General features: G+C 41.7%; 1 protein-coding gene across 2 annotated transcripts in view; it reads right to left on the bottom strand.

Annotated features, from left to right (window-relative positions):
* Window positions 1-18621, bottom strand: part of adcy8 (adenylate cyclase 8 (brain)) — a 330936-nt gene that overhangs the window by 211660 nt on the left and 100655 nt on the right. For both annotated transcript variants that reach the window (XM_039753982.1, XM_039753981.1), the window contains exons 3-4: window positions 11673-11803; window positions 4985-5096 (exon numbers count right to left, since the gene is read on the bottom strand). In XM_039753982.1, the coding sequence (XP_039609916.1) occupies window positions 4985-5096; window positions 11673-11803 (243 nt within the window). The remainder of the gene's footprint in view (window positions 1-4984; window positions 5097-11672; window positions 11804-18621) is intronic.

Below are 18621 nucleotides of genomic sequence, written 5' to 3' on the forward strand. Positions count from 1 at the left end.
AGTCGGCCCTGATTGGGAACCCTCAATGCTGCGGGAATTTCCTTCCTTAGATCTGTGCCTCGACACAATCCCATCACTAAGTTCCACAGGCAATTCCTTTCCTAATCATGTCCAATCAGCTGAATTGACCACAGGTTCTCTAGAGCTCAGTCAGAAAGAACATCGGGTCTTATCAAGGTCTTCCTCTGACATTTGGGGCCAGCTCTCATGAAAAGTCTTGGTTGATCCAAACATCTTACATTTAAGAAGTATGAAGGCCTTTGACAACATGACTTGGGTTTTCCTCTGCTATGAGACCTTCTATAGACATGTGTGTGCCTTTCCTAATCAAGTCCAGGAAATTGAATTGATCACAACTGGACTCCAAACAAGGTGTAGAAACATCTCAGTTATGATCAATAGAATGGGATGCACCTCACTAAGTAGTCTCTTTTTTGATAGCAAAACAGAAACATACATAAGCATCAGAAACATCGTAGGCCCCTGTGCTCCCGGTGCCCTTGACCAGTGCCCATTGTGGCCATATGTTAAGTTGGCCCTGACTGGGAACCCTCAATGCTGCAGGAATCTCCTTCCATAGATCTCTGCCTCAACAAAATCCCATCATTAAGTTCCACAGGCAATTCCTTCAACCTCATGGCTTGCTTTTTGATCGACTGGTGGTTGTTCCACAGACAAGTTTGTGCCTTTCCTAATCAGTCCAATCAGCTGAACTGACCACACGTGGACTCCAAATAAGGTGTAGAAACATCTCAGTGATGATCAATAGGGTGGGTTTGCTCCAATTTCTAAAATCCTGCTTTCGCTTTGCCATTCTAGGGGTGTTGGTTGTTGCTTGATGAGGGAAAACCATGAATTCAAATGATTTTAGCACAAGGTTGCCCCATAAGAAAATGTGAAGAAAGTGAAAGGGTCTGAAAACTGTATTAATCCACTGTATGTTAAAAATGACAAAAAAATGGATTGTGGGGTGTACTTACTTTTTCGCATATGGTGAAACACTGTCCTGGGTTTAAATCTTACACACCCAAACAGACGTGGAGGAGAGAACGCTCAAAGTCTGAAGATGCACGCTTAGCTACTGTGCCTAAGCAACCACCTCACTTACTGACATGAAATTCTGTAGTTATGAGTGAAACAAGATAAAATTAGCCACTTAATTTCAGGCATGGGTGGCATGGTGGCGCAGTGGTAGCGCTGCTGCCTCGCAGTTTGGAGACCTGGGTTCACTTCCCGGGTCCTCCCTGCGTGGAGTTTGCATGTTCTCCCCGTGTCTGCGTGGGTTTCCTCCAACAGTCCAAAGACATGCAGTTTAGGTACATTGGCGATCCAAAATTGTCCCTAGTGTGTGGGTGTGTGTGTGCCCTACGGTGGGCTGGCACCCTGCTATGGGTTTGTTTCCTGCCTGGTGCCTGGGGTTGGCTCCAGCAGACCCCTGTGACCCTGTAGTTAGGATATAGCTGGATGGATAATTTCAGGTGAAGTCTTTATTAACATGATGTACCTCTATGGAAATGAGAAAAGAAAGAAACTGCAGATGGGCTTCAAACGCGTCGGTCTCACAATAGGCAGCGGCGGGTCTCTAAAGAAAGCAAGTGTGCGGAGTTTGGTTGCAATTTACTATTTTAGCAGATCTTATCAACGCGTGCGTCATCTTTATTGTTCATTTTTTTCCTTTCTTGCCTGGTTTCGCTCTCCGGTTAATTATGTTTTATACACTATGAGTTAGTGTGCTGAATGCATGGCTGCTTTTATGTGGCATAATTAACCGTGTACCAGTTTATAGGGATGGGAGGTGGGGGAGGGGAGACAATTATAAAATTCTTGGAGCAAATCCGCGATGGGACCCTCCATTATTACACCATTCTGTCATAAGAAAGCCATTTTGTTTTTTTTGGGTTTTTTTTACATGACCTTTCCAAATACCACAATTTCAATTTGCCATTCTACAACTGCGCCAGCTGTTGAGGATTTTATCGAGTATTTTATCAGTAGGGTGTTACAATAACTCACAGTCTCTAATTTATATAGCACCTTGCATAGGGAGCATCATAGGAGATGACATAAAATCCAAGATCTCCGTGATCCTAAATTCGTGGTAAAGCCTGTCCTAGAAGCAAAAGGTATGAAAACCCCAAGCTAGGACACCAAATCCATTACACATGTCACTCCTCTCTTTGGATCACTAACATTGGCTCCCTATAGCACCACATATTAAGTTCAAATCCTTCATGCTTGCCTACAGCATAGTCAACAGATCACCATCTATATGTATATATATATAAAGGCACTTGTGAGGTCCTTCTCGACCATTCAGGGATGCTGAGGAATGATGTCTCTCAATGACATCAAATCTAGACTCTTCTACGTGTAACTCCTCTCTTGACTACTCTTGTGCACACCCATATAGGGTCAATAGACAGCCACCCATCCATCTACCCCTGCTTGAAGAATCCCTGGGGTGGGGATTGATGACCAGCTGTCCTTCAAGGACCATGATTCAGCAATCTCTTGGTCCTGAAGATTCACTCTGTAAAACATTTGTAAGGTCAGACCATATCTCGCATAGTATAGTCTACAGAGTGGTCAGCAGGTGAGCACCTAAATATATGGAGACATTTGTGAAGTCCTACTCTCCTTCTCAACCACTCAGGTCTACTGATGAATGGCGTCTGGTGATGCTGCTTTTGCATGGCATCAGATCTCAGTCTCAGTTCAGACTCATGCATAGTCCCTTCGTGACTACTCTTCTGCACACTCAAATAGGGCCAATTGACAGTCACCCATCCACCGACCCCTACTTTGAGGATGTTTGGGGAGGATCAGCAGATGTTCTTCAGGGACCAAGTTACAACTGTCTCAGCTGCCATATACAACATCAACATATCTTGTCACATATATACTACTGCAACTCTACTAGCACCAAGTATCTATCTATCTATCTATCTATCTATCTATCTATCTATCTATCTATCTATCTATCTATTATATAGTGCCTTTCATATCTATCTATCTGTCTATCTATCTACTGTATTGTGGAGGACGGCTGAGGCGCATGCCCGGCTGGGAAGCCCCTTCAGTATATGTTCAAGGGGAGCAGCAATGGACTATTCAATACCTCCCCCTGGACGCTAGATGGCAACCCCCTTGGGTTGGAGTGGTGCCTAGGTCTCCCACAGGGCTCCATGGGAATTGGAGTTTGGTGCAACCCTGTTGGGTCCTGCAGGCGCCGCCAGGGGGTGCTGCAGCTGGGACTCCTGAGCCCATATGTGCAGTGTATTCGTCACACCCAGATGTGCAACCAGAGCTCGGCAATCAAGCACTTGAAGCACTTCCGGGTGAACTATAAAAGGGGCCAGCAGCCACCACCCGGAGAGCCAGACTCGGGAGGAGGTAGGCAAAGCTGCTGTGAGGAATGGAGGAAAGGAAGAGTGTTTCTGCTTTTGTGCTCACTTGTGTGTTTTGGGACTGTGTTGTGCCTATGGGTCACGGGGAAGATGTGGCCCACAGGTGAAGAAAATAAAGATCATTTTGGTTAATTTTAACGTGCCTTCATTGTAAGTCTGTGTCAGGTCGGCACCCACATAGCGCCTTTGTTACACTATTTATCTATTATATAGTGCCTTTCATATCTATATATCTATCTATCTATTATATAGTGCCTTTCATATCTATCTATCTATCTATCTATTATATAATGTCTTTCATATCTATCTATCTATCTATCTATCATCATGCATGTGTGTCGGAGCATCTTCTCATGGGCTTGATTGACGTACATGATGACCTACTAGGGTGAAAGATGGCACTGTTTCGAACATCTTCTTCTCCTTCTCTCTCTACAGCACAGAGAAACCCCCCACTTAGCCCCACCTCTTCCAGTCAGTGTGATATAAGAAGCCCAGCCAGCTGTGAGGAGGCGTCTTTGTCACTTAGAGGTCCCCAGCCTCATCATCATCATTCTTTTCATTTATATAGCGCTTTTCTCAGTACTCAAAGTGCTCAGCAATTTAGGTAGGTTAAGGACCTTGCTCAAGGGCCCAACAGAGCAGAGTCCCTATTGGCATTTGCAGGATTCAAACTGGCAACCTTCCAATTGCCAGTGCAGATCCCTAGCCTCAGAGCCACCACTCTGCCTGCCAGCCTGACGGACCTCCAGTGATCAACCCCTCAATCTGTGGTAAAGAGACAAATTCTTTTGTTGTTTTGTCTGAGAGGCTATTTACATTGATGCCAAGAGGCGTGATTTTTGTTTGGACAGCTTTCACTAAATGGGACAACCCAGTTGTTGTCCCAACTTTTCACTTGCCTACCTATTATTACTTTGGCTGACACCATTATCCAAGGTAAATTTATATTTGATATTCATTGGGTTACATTTCTTTTATTTTTCCAATTGCAACACAGACAGTTGAAGTGACTTGCTTATGGTCACACCATGTCATGCTTCGTAACATTGAGACTGGGGTTCACGTTCCAAGTCCTCCCTGTGTGGAATTTGCATGTTGGGTCTCCTCCAGGAGCTCCAGTGTTTTTTCCACTGTCCAAAGAGATGCAGTTTAGGTGAGTGGGTGACACTAAATTGTTTGTGTGTGTGTTCATCCCATGATGGTCTGGCACCCTCTCCAGGGTTTGTTCCCACCTTGTGTCCCACACTAGCTGGAATTGGCTCCAACAACCCCTGCGACCCTGGTTTGTATTAAGCAGGTTAGAAGATACCATGACTGTATGATGTAATCCCATTTATCTCTTTTAAAGATTCAAAATAAAATTAACACCACAGTGATGGTCATTGGCTTCCTTCACTACTGGACTTAAATCAGCAGTTAAATGTCCCAAAGGCAGCAGCTACTTAGACCAAGCAGGTTCATCTCCAATTGAGAATAATCTCTACTAGCCCTTGATGGACGCTGGGTGTGCTGGGGACGGGTCACAAAAAAAGACGAGCTGTTTGTTTTAAAGTTAGCGTGTTGCCGTCACTCACGTGTGCAAGTCGGTCGAATCTTGCAAAGAGTTCGTTTAGCATCCTGACGAGTTCTTGGGCAGACAGAGTCGTGGACAGGTTGGTGAATCCTTTGACGTCTGCAAAAAGAATGCTGGATAAAATACGGAAATGTCACATTAATATTTCATTCAGAAAAGATGAATGGAAAATAGACAAAAAAAAATTATCAGTAATAACCTGAAGGGGTAAATATGGTAAAAATATTAATACAGTGTCTATTGAAAGATTTTCACACTTAACTTTTATACAACATTGAATCACAGTGTTGGCACAGATCAAAGAAAAACACTTTAATGCCCACGTGAAAACAGAACTGAGCAAAGTTGGCAGAGTTTATTAGAAATAAAAATCACAACCTAACTGTTCACATAAGCATTCACCCACTTCAAGTGTGTACTTAGTAGAAGGCAGCCATGTCAGCATTCCATCAGGTCTCTGTAGTCCGGTCGCTCTTTCTATCAGCTCTGCCATTTTCCCCCGTTCTTCTTCCTTTCAAAGTGCTCAAAGTCTACCAGGCCAGGTTGTATGGGGATCATGAAGGATCAGCCCTTTGTCAAGTCCCGCTGGACTTTCTCAATTGGTGACAAGAGGAAGGACGGGCATTCCAGACAGGAGGCCGGAGTGGAAGTAGAAACAAGCACACCGGCTGGATGAGGAAACGGCCTCTTACCCAGCTGGAGTCGTATAAATGATGGATCAGTGGAAGTTGGAGGCCAAGAGCAGTTCCATCCCCCATATGACAAGGTCTTCCTTTGGTGTCACAGTTTGAACACCCACCGGGGAACTTGGGAATTGGAGTTCCAAAAGTACTACCCTGTCAAGGTCCCTGGATGCCGTTAGAGGGAGGACCACCCTGGTTTCCATATGACCTGGAGGTGCATCCAAGAGGACAGACTGGGGCACCGAAAGCATTCCCAGGTCCAGCTTAAAAGGAGCCCACCACCTCCTGACTCTGACTCCACTATTCGACACTCAATAGGTGGAGGTGGAGTGGGGGAAAATTCTGTTTCTTTTGGAATATTTGGCTGGTGTTCATCTTAAAAACCTTTTTATCTGAACTAGGAATTGTGTTGGGTAACATTGTGTTTAAGGTTTGGGGCTCAGTGGTGCCCCCTTGTGCTCACAAATGATATCTGGACTGTGACTCGGTCAATCCAAGACGTTTTCATGTTTCACTTTTGGATGCCACGTTGGCTTATTAATCTTTTCTTTTTATTGCTGTTTTTACAAGCCAGTTTCAGTCATTTCCTTTGCTTTGGAGTATTACATAATACCGTATTTACTCGTGTACCACACGCCCTCGTGTAAGACGCGCACCCTAATTTTTACAAAGAAAATCGCGAAAAAAGTTTTGCCCTGTGTACGATGTGCGTTGTGATTGTATAGGAAGCGTTTAGAGAGAGTGCAAGCAAGCGAGTGCGCAAGTGAGCGAGAGAGAGAGAGAGAGCACCAGTGGGCGAGCGAGAGAGAGAGAGCAAGTGCGTGAGCGAGCCCAAGCAGAAGATTTTCTAATGCTAATTTTTGGGAAAAAATGTGCGCGTAGTACACGCATAAATACGGTCGAAACATTTTTTTGTCTCCTGGAGCTCCAAGACCATATTGTGTTCACAGGAAAATTAATGGAAGGAATTAATAAGGATAAGATTGAGCAACACATGGCAAGGACAGAAGTCATTAGGAACAGTCAGCGTGGGGTCAGAAGAGGGAGGTCGTGTTTTACTAACAGGCTGGAATTCTATGAGGAGGCAACAAAAGCATACGATCAAAGTGGAGCAGATGAGATTATTGATCTGGACTTTCAGAAGCATTTGATGAAGTGCCACATGAGAGGGTGGGCATCAAATTAAAAGAAGTGGCAGTTCAAGATGTGGTCTGTAGGTGGGTGCAGAATTAGCTCAGACACAGAAGGCAGAGGGTGATGGGGTGAGGAACCTCATCAGAATTGGGTGACATTAAGAGTGGTGACCAGCAGGAGGCAGTGTTAGGGCCGCTGCTATTTTTAATATCTATAAATGATTTAGATAGGAATGTAAGTTACATGCTGGTTAAGTTTGCAGATGACACCAAGATAGGTGGAATGGCAGATAATTTAGAATCCGTTATATCATTACCGAAGGACTTGGATGGCAGACAGGCTTGGTGCAGATTTGTGGACGATGAAATTATTGTCAGTAAATGTAAAGAATTACATATAGGAAGTAAAAATGTGAGGTTTGAATACACAATGGGTGGTCGGAAAATCAAGAGTTCAACTGTGAAAACTGTGTGGTTACTGTAACTGATAGAAGTTGACACCATGCAACATGTTCAGGATGGTCTATAGGTAGTTTGAACATGCACAACACAGAGCTCTGCCAGTAGTCTAATTGAAGTCAAAGACCAATGACCAGGGCCTCGTCACTGCTGGATTGCTGAACAACACTCCACAGTGAGATGTCTTTGGGAAGAGGGAGTGAAACCTGCTGAAAAATTTTCCAAAGGATGTTGGCTCAATACGTAAGTGAAAACAGCAGGAACTAAAAGTGTATGAATGGGTAGAAAGGTTTAAAGCAGGAAGAACAAGCAGACCATCTGGTCGACCATCAGCATCGCAAACACAAGCCCACATTGACACAGCAAATTGCTTCATCAGAGAAGACCGACTGATGACTTTGTCTGCTGCTGCTGCTGCACATTTGGTTATCAGCTATGGATCTCCTCATGGCACAATGCACAGTGACTGGGGCACCCAGACAGCTTAATGATCAGCACAAGTCAACATTCTTCATTGAATCTCAGCAGGTTTCACACCCTCTGCCCAATAAAATCTCACTATCCTTCTTGTTCTAATATTCTCGTTGCTCAGTGACACTGCTGAGTCTGGCCTTTGACATCCTGAGGTGGATTAAACAAATCTGACAACAGATGGGCTGAAGGATTGTTTTATATGCAGTATAATCAGTCACTCGCCAATCCCATTGCTAGAATTTATGAAGGCTCTAAAGAAGTCCAATATTTCATCAAAAAAAAAAAACAATCATTGCACAGGCAACAAGATATCATCATGAAATCGGACCATGGCAGGCACACATCTGAAGGAGATGGAAGAGACAGACAAGGAGAGGTGGCAAGATAAGGGTCAACGTGCGACTTCGTAGAGTCACAGTTAAGTGCAGAGATTTGCCTCCAATGCACACAGCTGGACAGGTGAAAGGACACAAGGATACAAAACCTGAGCCACGTCTGTGATATTAAACATTTATAACATATTTAAGTTTAATAATGCATTTAGGTAAAAGACAAAAGAACATCAAGACATCACTGAAGAGCCGGTTTATACAAACTGGTGGGAGGTGCCACATAGTTCAGGGGCACAGACAGGTAAAAGTGAAAGGCACTATATAATACATAGATAGAAAGATAAATAGATATGAAAGGCACTATATAATAGATAGATAGATAGATAGATATGAAAGCCACTATATAATACATAGATAGAAAGATAAATAGATAGATAGATAGATAGATAGATATGAAAGGCACTAAATAATACATAGAAAGATAAATAGATATGAAAGGCACTATATAATACATAGATATGAAAGGCACTATACAGTGGTGTGAAAAACTATTTGCCCCCTTCCTGATTTCTTATTCTTTTGCATGTTTGTCACACAAAATGTTTCTGATCATCAAACAAATTTAACCAATAGTCAAATATAACACAAGTAAACACAAAATGCAGTTTTTTAAATGATGGTTTTATTATTTAGGAGAAAAAAAACCAAACCTACATGGCCCTGTGTGAAAAAGTAATTGCCCCCTTGTTAAAAAATAACCTAACTGTGGTGTATCACACCTGAGTTTAATTTCCTGATTCCTGCCACACCTGTTTCAATCAAGAAATCACTTAAATAGGAGCTGCCTGACACAGAAGTAGACCAAAAGCACCTCAAAAGCTAGACATCATGCCAAGATCCAAAGAAATTCAGGAACAAATGAGAACAGAAGTAATTGAGATCTATCAGTCTGGTAAAGGTTATAAAGCCATTTCTAAAGCTTTGGGACTCCAGCGAACCACAGTGAGAGCCATTATCCACAAATGGCAAAAACATGGAACAGTGGTGAACCTTCCCAGGAGTGGCCGGCCGACCAAAATTACCCCAAGAGCGCAGAGACGACTCTTCCGAGAGGTCACAAAAGACCCCAGGACAACGTCTAAAGAACTGCAGGCCTCACTTGCCTCAATTAGGTCAGTGTTCATGACTCCACCATAAGAAAGAGACTGGGCAAAACGGCCTGCATGGCAGATTTCCAAGACAAAACCACTGTTAAGCAAAAGAACATTAGGGCTCGTCTCAATTTTGCTAAGAAACATCTCAATGATTGCCAAGACTTTTGGGAAAATACCTTGTGGACTGATGAGACAAAAGTTGAACTTTTGGAAGGCAAATGTCCGTTACATCTGGCGTAAAAGGAACACAGCATTTCAGAAAAGAACATCATACCAACAGTAAAATATGGTGGTGGTAGTGTGATGGTCTGGGGTTGTTTTGCTGCTTCAGGACCTGGAAGGCTTGCTGTGATAGATGGAACCATGAATTCTACTGTCTACCAAAAAATCCTGAAGGAGAATGTCCGGCCATCTGTTCATCAACTCAAGCTGAAGCGATCTTGGGTGCTGCAACAGGACAATGACCCAAAACACACCAGCAAATCCACCTCTGAATGGCTGAAGAAAAACAAAATGAAGACTTTGGAGTGGCCTAGTCAAAGTCCTGACCTGAATCCAATTGAGATGCTATGGCATGACCTTAAAAAGGTGGTTCATGCTAGAAAACCCTCAAATAAAGCTGAATTACAACAATTCTGCAAAGATGAGTGGGCCAAAATTCCTCCAGAGCGCTGTAAAAGACTCATTGCAAGTTATCGCAAACGCTTGATTGCAGTTATTGCTGCTAAGGGTGTCCCAACCAGTTATTAGGTTCAGGGGCAATTACTTTTCACACAGGGCCATGTAGGTTTGGATTTTTTCTCCCTAAATAATAAAACCATCATTTAAAAACTGCATTTTGTGTTTACTTGTGTTATATTTGACTAATGGTTAAATGTGTTTGATGATCAGAAACATTTTGTGTGACAAACATGCAAAAGAATAAGAAATCAGGAAGGGGGCAAATAGTTTTTCACACCACTGTATAATACATAGATAGATAGATAGATAGATAAATATGAAAGGCACTATAAAATACATAGATAGAAATATAAATAGATATGAAAGACACTATATAATACATAGATATGAAAGGCACTATATAATACATAGATAGATAAATAAATATGAAAGGCACTATATAATAGATAGATAGATAGATAGATAGATAGATAGATAGATATTAAAAGCACAATATAATACATACATAGATAGATAAATAAATATGAAAGGCCCTATATGACAGATAGATAGATATATAGATAGATATTAAAAGCACAATATAATACAGTACATAGATAGATAGATAAATATGAAAGGCACTATATAATAGATAGATAGATAGACAGATATGAAAGGCATTATATAATACATAGATAGATATGAAAGGCACTATATAATACATAGATAGATAAATAAATATGAAAGGCACTATATAATACATAGATAGATATGAAAGGCACTATATAATAAATAGATAAATATGAAAGGCATCATATGACAGATAGATAGATAGATAGATAGGAAAGGCACTATATAATAGATAGATAGATAGATAGATAGATAGATAGATAGATAGATCCAAGGCCCCTTATATGAAGAAAGCTACATAGTTAGGATGGTATTTTATTACAAGCAGATAGACAGATATAAGGCACTATTTAATATACAGAAAGGGAAGAGTATTACATAGAAAGTATTGATGGATATGAAAAGTTCCATTTAATAGAAGGAAGGTACAAAATTGTAGAAAGGTAGATCGATTTGAAGGATACTATATTAAACAGACAGTTACATAGAAATCAAACACATTACATTATAGATGTATTGTAAACTCAGTGGCTAAAAAGATAGGAAAGGCACTTTATAACAAATAGATAAGGAGATGAAAAGTGCCATGTAATAGACAAGTAGAGGTCAACATTTAACAAGCGGATTGATACATAAGTAGGGTGATATATAACACATAAATTGATAGACAGATGATAGAAAGTACTATATGGTAAATAGATGCATATTAAAGGTGGTATGGAACAGACAGATAAATAGGCAGATAGATGCATAGATTTGAAAGGCACTATATAAATTAAAGATACTATGTAAGAGACACACTGTATAAAAAATAGCTAGACATATAGGCAAAGCACTATAACACACAGGTTGATAGATGTGATGAGTGATAATGATACATAGATTAACAAACAGATGAAAATCATTATATAATAGACTGACAGACACTATAAGAGAGATAGATAGATAGACATATTGTTGATTGTTCCTTTTGAGGTGTTGTCTTTATTCCCTTTCTTTCCTATTTTTTCATTTCTCTCTTGCAGTTGGTCTGTTTTTACGCACGTCATAAGACATTCTGTGTTTCTAAGCATTTAACCCAAGTACCTCACAATTGTTCTAGCAAAGTAAAAAGCACACAGAGTAAGTTGCTAATTAAACAAAGAATTTGCTTCACCGGCTCACCTGACATTCTCATAGCGATGAATATAAATTTTGTGGAACTGATGCTGCAGATGCTCATCCTCCACGTTGGTCATGTCGTTTATCATTTCGAGGACAACAAAGCGCGGCAGCACAGACAGGACCAGTCTCTCCTGTGAAGAAATGAAAGAGGCTTTTAGCAGCTGGGCAGGCTCCCTGTAGTCAGTCTATCAGTCATAAAACCTGAGAGCAGTTGTGGCGCCTGTGGACATTGTGCACCTCAAATACGTGAATATCATATAAAATACAAGATGAGGAAATAAAACAATAATTTATGAATCCAGAGCAAGTTGCATTTAACAAAAAATATTAATTTAAAGGCAGAAAACCCACATTGCCCTCTCCCCCGACATACTTTATCAGCAGTGCATGTTCACTTAAACCGCTTGCCAAACTGAACCTTTCTTAGATTTCTCCTCGTTTCTTCAGATAAAAGCAGGAAATTGAAAATGGATGTGGAATGGTTATTCTCTTCTGTTCATTATTTAATCATGACTGTGATGTCCAGTAGTCCAGAAATGTTTTCATCCGCTGAACCTCCAATTATATTTTATTTTCTATAATAGACCACAACCCAAGATACTTTGTTGGTAACATTACAGGTCACTCATTTCCACATTTCTGTATGCGGCAGTGTTATTTATTCATTGTGGCACAGTTAGATAGCTGTTGGGCTTGAATTGATGTCCCAGTACTTCAGTAGCCATGCCAAGTTCCATGTGCCAAGATGCCCAGTACAGTGTGTGCCAAGAACACCCATGCAGTTACAGCCTGAGCTGCTCATTTCTCAATCTTAAGCCACAGCACTATGTTCTTTTGGAGAAATGAGCTTTCTCCTGGTTTCCCTTCCATGAAGCCCATAATTATGCAGCCTTTTAATGACAGAAGAGTGACCTTCTTGTCACGTCAACACACATTATGATAGCGGCTTGGCAATTTGAATTATTAGACACGTGCGTTGTCATTTATTTAATAAGGCAGCATTTCCCACCATCTTTAAGGGTGTTGTCATTTCCCAGGGTCTCCCAAATGTTGCGTACCCACAGGTCAGAGTTGCCATAAACAGATACAACTTCTCCTGTTAAGTTTTCTTTTGCACAGAAAGCTGCATACGCACATTTCAGGCCTCATTTTGTACGCACACAAACTTTATAAATCCGAGCCCTGGTGCTGTTACTGCCATGTGCACCTAGATTTCTGGTAGAGGCTCCCAGTCCTAGATAAAGCAGGTTGGGGAAATGGATACTCTGGACATGTGACAATAATGACCCTATGAATGATTGCGTCATTTCCCATTTTGTGCTATTATGGGGTGTGTTATCATAGGGTTTCACTGTTTTTGTGTTTTATAATTGAGTGCAAAACATGTATAAGCCAGCTGTTTATGTAAAGCCCAGTAACCCTGACACAAATTATTGCTGTTGTCACGCATGGGTGTTTGAGGACCACCTTATGGTCTCAACTCAGGCATGTAATACCACCCCGGGTTGAGAGGGGGCGCTGTCGCTAATGGTATTCTCTCTTCACTCCACAGTGCCAAGAAGATGCCCAATGAGGATGGTTGACCCCGCCCTCATCCCACAGAGAAGGCCCACCCCCTCTGGTTGGAGCCGTCAATCCAGTTTTGGAACAGAGCTTGGCACAAAGTCGGAACTCCCAAGCCAGACCCGCTCTTCAGAGCTACTTCAGTTAGAGAGTCCCAAGTTGTCTAAAACAACTCGCTCGTCATTGTTTATAATAATAATAATAATAAAAATAATAATTCTTTACATTTATATTGTGTTTTTCTTACTACTCAATGCTCTTCACAAAGTGGGGAGCCAATTCAACCACCGCTGATGTTCAGCATCCAACTGAATGATGTGATGGCAGCCATTTTTGTGCCAGTACGCCTGGCACACATTAGCTATTAGGTGATGAAGGGGTGAGAGAGAAAGCCAATCAAAGAAAGGGAATAAATAGGGGGCCATGACTAGGCCATGCAGGTGCCAATCAGGTGTGACAGATAGGGAGCGCTGTCGTCCCCTTGAACCCTCAGTTCAGACACCAGATAAAAGTCCAATAATTATTTATTTTATAATAATAATGTGCACCAAGCACCCTACACTCCACAATACTCATATAACTCACAATAATCACTACGATAACAATAAACAATCCTCCACTCCCAGACGCGTTGCCACCCTTCTTCCCGACTCAGATCAACCCTGGGATCTCCCACAGTCCTTTATATAGTCCTTGACCCAGAAGTGCTTCTGAACCCTCAGTCCATGTGACTTCCTAGCACTTCCGGGTCAGATCAAAACTCTTCTTTTCATCCCGGAAGTACGTCATTTCTTCTGTCGCTGTGATTAAGACATACTTCTGGGTTAGAGGCAAAATAGAAGTCTCCGAGCCTCCCTGCAGTGTCCCCTGGTGGCCCCAACGTTATTCAGCAGGGCTGTACAGGAAAACTCCAATGTCCATGATGCCCTGCTGGAATTCAGGGCATCTCTATTTCGCAGGGATGGCTCCCTCTGGCGGCCTGGGGGTATTGGCTGGAATGAATGTCCGGCCATAGTCCACACAGGATATCGGGATACACCCTACTCTTGACGAAGGATGCCCACAGATCTCTTATCACCACTGAGAGTCATGACCTTAGTTTCACGTCTCATCTGAAGGATGCCGCCATTTTTACAGCACAGTATCCCCGTCACTACACTGGGCAATGGGGTTCCACCCACAGACCACAGGGTAAGTGCCCTCTGTTGGCCTCACCAACACCTCTTCCAGAAGCAACCCCAGTTTTTTCATAGATGGTCTCCCACCCCAGTACTGGCTGGGCCTCAACATTAGCTTCATGTAGAGGACCTCTTCTGAAGTTCAGGAGGCATGGCTGCTGGTTTTAGTTGCACAGTCATGTGCCTGTTTCTTTCAAAGAACTTTAATTTTGCAATGAGTGCAGAATGTAGATGCCAGAATCTTAACTAGGAAAAGAAAATCCGAGCACTTCACACCAGTTTTAGCGTCACTGCACTGGTTACCTGTGCCATTTAGAATTGAATTTAAAATCCTGCTGATGGTTTACAAAGCCTTCAATAATCTGCTCCATCCTATATATCAGAATGCCTTACACCTTACACTCCAAATCGTAACCTTAGATCTTCAAATGAGGGTCTGCTTAGAATTCCAAGAGCTAAACTTAAAAGAAGTGGTCAGGCGGACGGCCTTCTGCTGTTAGGCACCTAAAGTCTGGAGTAGCTGACCGATAGAAATTCGCCAGGCTAATACAGTGGATCACTTTACAAAACTGATAAAAACACATTACTTTAACATGGCTCTCTCATTGCTTCATTTTAGTTTAACCCTGATATTCTGTACATGCCTTTAGGTATCATTCATGGTGGATCCAAAATCAGTACTAACCTCTACTTTCTCTGCTGTTCTTTTTCTAGTTCTCTGTGGTGGTGATCTGTGCCACCACCACCTGATCCGGGCACTGCGCAGTCCCTACACTGGTGGATTGAAGGCCAGAGGTCCAGATGACTGTCATCATCATCTAATTCTTCCACGTGGAGCCTGAAAATCATCAGGACTGATTGAGGTCATTAATGTTAGGTAGAATGCTCAGTGTGGGCTGGCTGGGTGGTCTCGTGGCCTTGGAACCCCTGCAGATTTTGTTTTTTTTTTTTCTCCAGCTGTCTGGAGTTTTTTTCAGTCTATCATTCTTCCCTGGCTATCGGACCTTACTTTTATTCTATGTTAATTAGCGTTGCCTAATTTTTTACCTCAAAATTTTTTTTTATTTTCAGAAGGTTTTTATTTCAACGCCTGGCAGGCATGAACTGCTCAGGCAGTTTATTTCAAAACATTTCAATATACATCAAACCCTAAACATCATGTTTAAGTAATTAGATTCAACCATAGCCTAATTTATTTGGAATTCAAAACATCCATGTATCCAAAGGGCGACCCTACAAAGACCTAAGGCAGAAGGTGGCATGGCATTACCTAACTTTCAGTTTTATTACTGGGCAGCAAACATTTAAGCTATAAAAACCTGAACATGGACACAAATTGATGAACATACTCAGGCTTGGTCCACAACAGAAATAAAATCCTGCTGATGGATTACAAAGCCTTCAATAATCTGCTCCATCCTATATATCAGAATGCCTTACACCTTACACTCCAAATCGTAACCTTAGATCTTCAAATGAGGGTCCGCTTAGAATTCCAAGAGCTATATTTAAAAGAAATGGTCAGGCGGACGGCCTTCTGCTGTTAGGCACCTAAAGTCTGGAATAGCTGACCGATAGAAATTCGCCAGGCTAATACAGTGGAGCACTTTACAAAACTGATAAAAACACATTACTTTAACATGGCTCTCTCATTGCTTCATTTTAGTTTAACCCTGATATTCTGTACATGCCTTTAGTTATCATTCATGGTGGATCCAAAATCAGTACTAACCTCTACTTTCTCTGCTGTTCTTTTTCTAGTTCTCTGTGGTGGTGATCTGTGCCACCATCACTGATCCGGGCACTGTGCAGTCCCTACACTGGTGGATTGAAGGCCAGAGGTCCAGATGACTGTCATCATCATCTAATTCTTCCACGTGGAGCCTGAAAATCATCAGGACTGATTGAGGTCATTAATGTTAGGTAGAATGCTCAGTGTGGGCTGGCTAGGTGGTCTCGTGGCCTTGGAACCCCTGCAGATTTTTTTTTCTCCAGCCGTCTGGAGTATTTTTCAGTCTATCATTCTTCCCTGGCTATCGGACCTTACTTTTATTCTATGTTAATTAGTGTTGCCTAATTTTTTACCTCTAAATTTTTTTTTATTTTCAAAAGTTTTTTATCTCAACGCCTGGCAGGCATGAACTGCTCAGGCAGTTTATTTCAAAACATTCCAATATACATCAAACCCTAAACATCATTATTTATGTAATTAGATTCAACCATAACCTAATTTATTTGGAATTCAAACATCCACGTATCCAAAGGGCGACCCTACAAAGACCTAAGGCAGAAGGTGGCATGGCACTACCTAACTTTCAGTTTTATTACTGGGCAGCAAACATTTAAGCTATAAAAACCTGGACACATATAGATGAACAACACAGGCTTGGTCCGCAACAGAAATAAAATCCTGCAGCACCTCTTTATATTCCTTGCTTTGTACCCCAACTAATACAAGTTATCGCCAATATACTAACAACCCAATTGTGCTTCACTCAATCAGAATATGGAACCAATGTATGAAGTATTTTAAGACAGAGAAGCTTTTATCTGTGGCACCTCTGCACGAGAACCGCCTTTTTCCACCCTCTGAAACATACGCGGTTTTTAATATCTGGAAAACATTCAGGATGAAATCATTTAGAGATCTGTACAGAGACAACGACTTTTCATCAATTACACAATTACAATTGAACTTTCCTGCAATACATCTCTTTCACTGCCTTCAAATTAGAAACTTTGTTAAACAGAACCTGCCCAATTTTCCTCACCTCCCACCTACCTCTATGCCGGAAAAAAATATTACTCGAGGACTCCGTAATATATAAAACCATTTTATAGTCCCTCCCTTTCAAAGATCCCAGAGTACAGTCGGAAAAGGATCTCTCACTCAACATCTCAGAAAAGGAGTGGAAAGTAGCAATGCACAGAATTCACTTGAGCTCCATATGTGCAAAGCATACAATTACTCAACTTAAAATTATATATCAAGCACATCTGTCTCATTTAAAATTGTCCAAAATGTTTCCAACCTGTGAACGTTGCACTCGAGCTCCAGCCTCACTGGGCCACATGTTTTGGATGGCGTGTACCAAATTGACATCATTCTGGACCAAAATCTTTAAATACCTTTCAGAGAGCCTTGGAGTCACAATCCCTCCGAATCCATTAGTAGCTGTGCTTGGTGGGCTCACAGAGGGTCTTAAAGTGGAGAAGCACAAACAAACTGTAGTTACCTTTACTTCACTATTAGCATGTAGACTAATCAGTGTTGTGATGTGAAATTTTGCATACAAGTTGATAAATATTTTATATGTCTTTATTTGTAACTTAGACAAAGCCATGAAATATTAGTGTTACATTATTGATAATAACAACAATGGTTTAAGAACCCCTTTCCCCCTTTTAGGACTGAGTCTCCTTGTAATTTTACGACAGGGTTGGGGTGAAGTGCCTCAGACAAATTTGGCTAATATTTCTCTGCTAAAGTCTCTCAGTCAACCCCCACTGGAAAGCCAGGCTGCCTAACTGCCAAGCTTTAGCGTAACACCTGGTTTAGAGGGGTGGCAGGCATGAAGATGTTCTGTCCCCCCATTGGTCTGAAGTATAGCTGTTAGGAATTGGCTTGTATCAGAAGCCTGTAAGTGCCATGACACCCTATTGGCTGGAGGGGTTGGACAGAAAACCTATAACTTTGCTTGCTTTACCTCACTCTCTCTCTCGATCGCTCTTACCAAACTGATGAAAGACCATCTCACACAGCATGAACTGAAAAGGACAACACAATGAAGCACCTATCTGCTAATCCACCAAGATAGGTGGAATCCGTTATATCATTACAGAAGGACTTGGATAGCAGACAGGCTTGGGCAGATTTGTGACAGATGACATTTAATGTCAGTAAATGTAACGTATTACACATAGGAAGTACAAATATTAGGTTTGAATACACAATGGGTGGCCGGAAAATCGAGAGTACACCTTATGAGAAGGATTTAGGAGTCATAGTGGACTCTAAGCTATCAACTTCCCAAGAGTGTTCAGAAGCCATTAAGAAGGCTAACAGAATGTCAGGTTATATAGCGCCTTGATGTGTGGAGTACAAGTCACAGGAGGTTCTGCTGAAGCTTTATAACTCACTGGTGAGACCTCATCTGGAGTCCTGTGTGCAGTTTTGGTCTCCAGGCTACAAAAAGGACATAGCAGCA

The sequence above is a fragment of the Polypterus senegalus genome, chromosome 5 (assembly GCF_016835505.1).
Source record: "Polypterus senegalus isolate Bchr_013 chromosome 5, ASM1683550v1, whole genome shotgun sequence".
In the NCBI taxonomy this organism is placed as follows: domain Eukaryota; kingdom Metazoa; phylum Chordata; class Cladistia; order Polypteriformes; family Polypteridae; genus Polypterus; species Polypterus senegalus.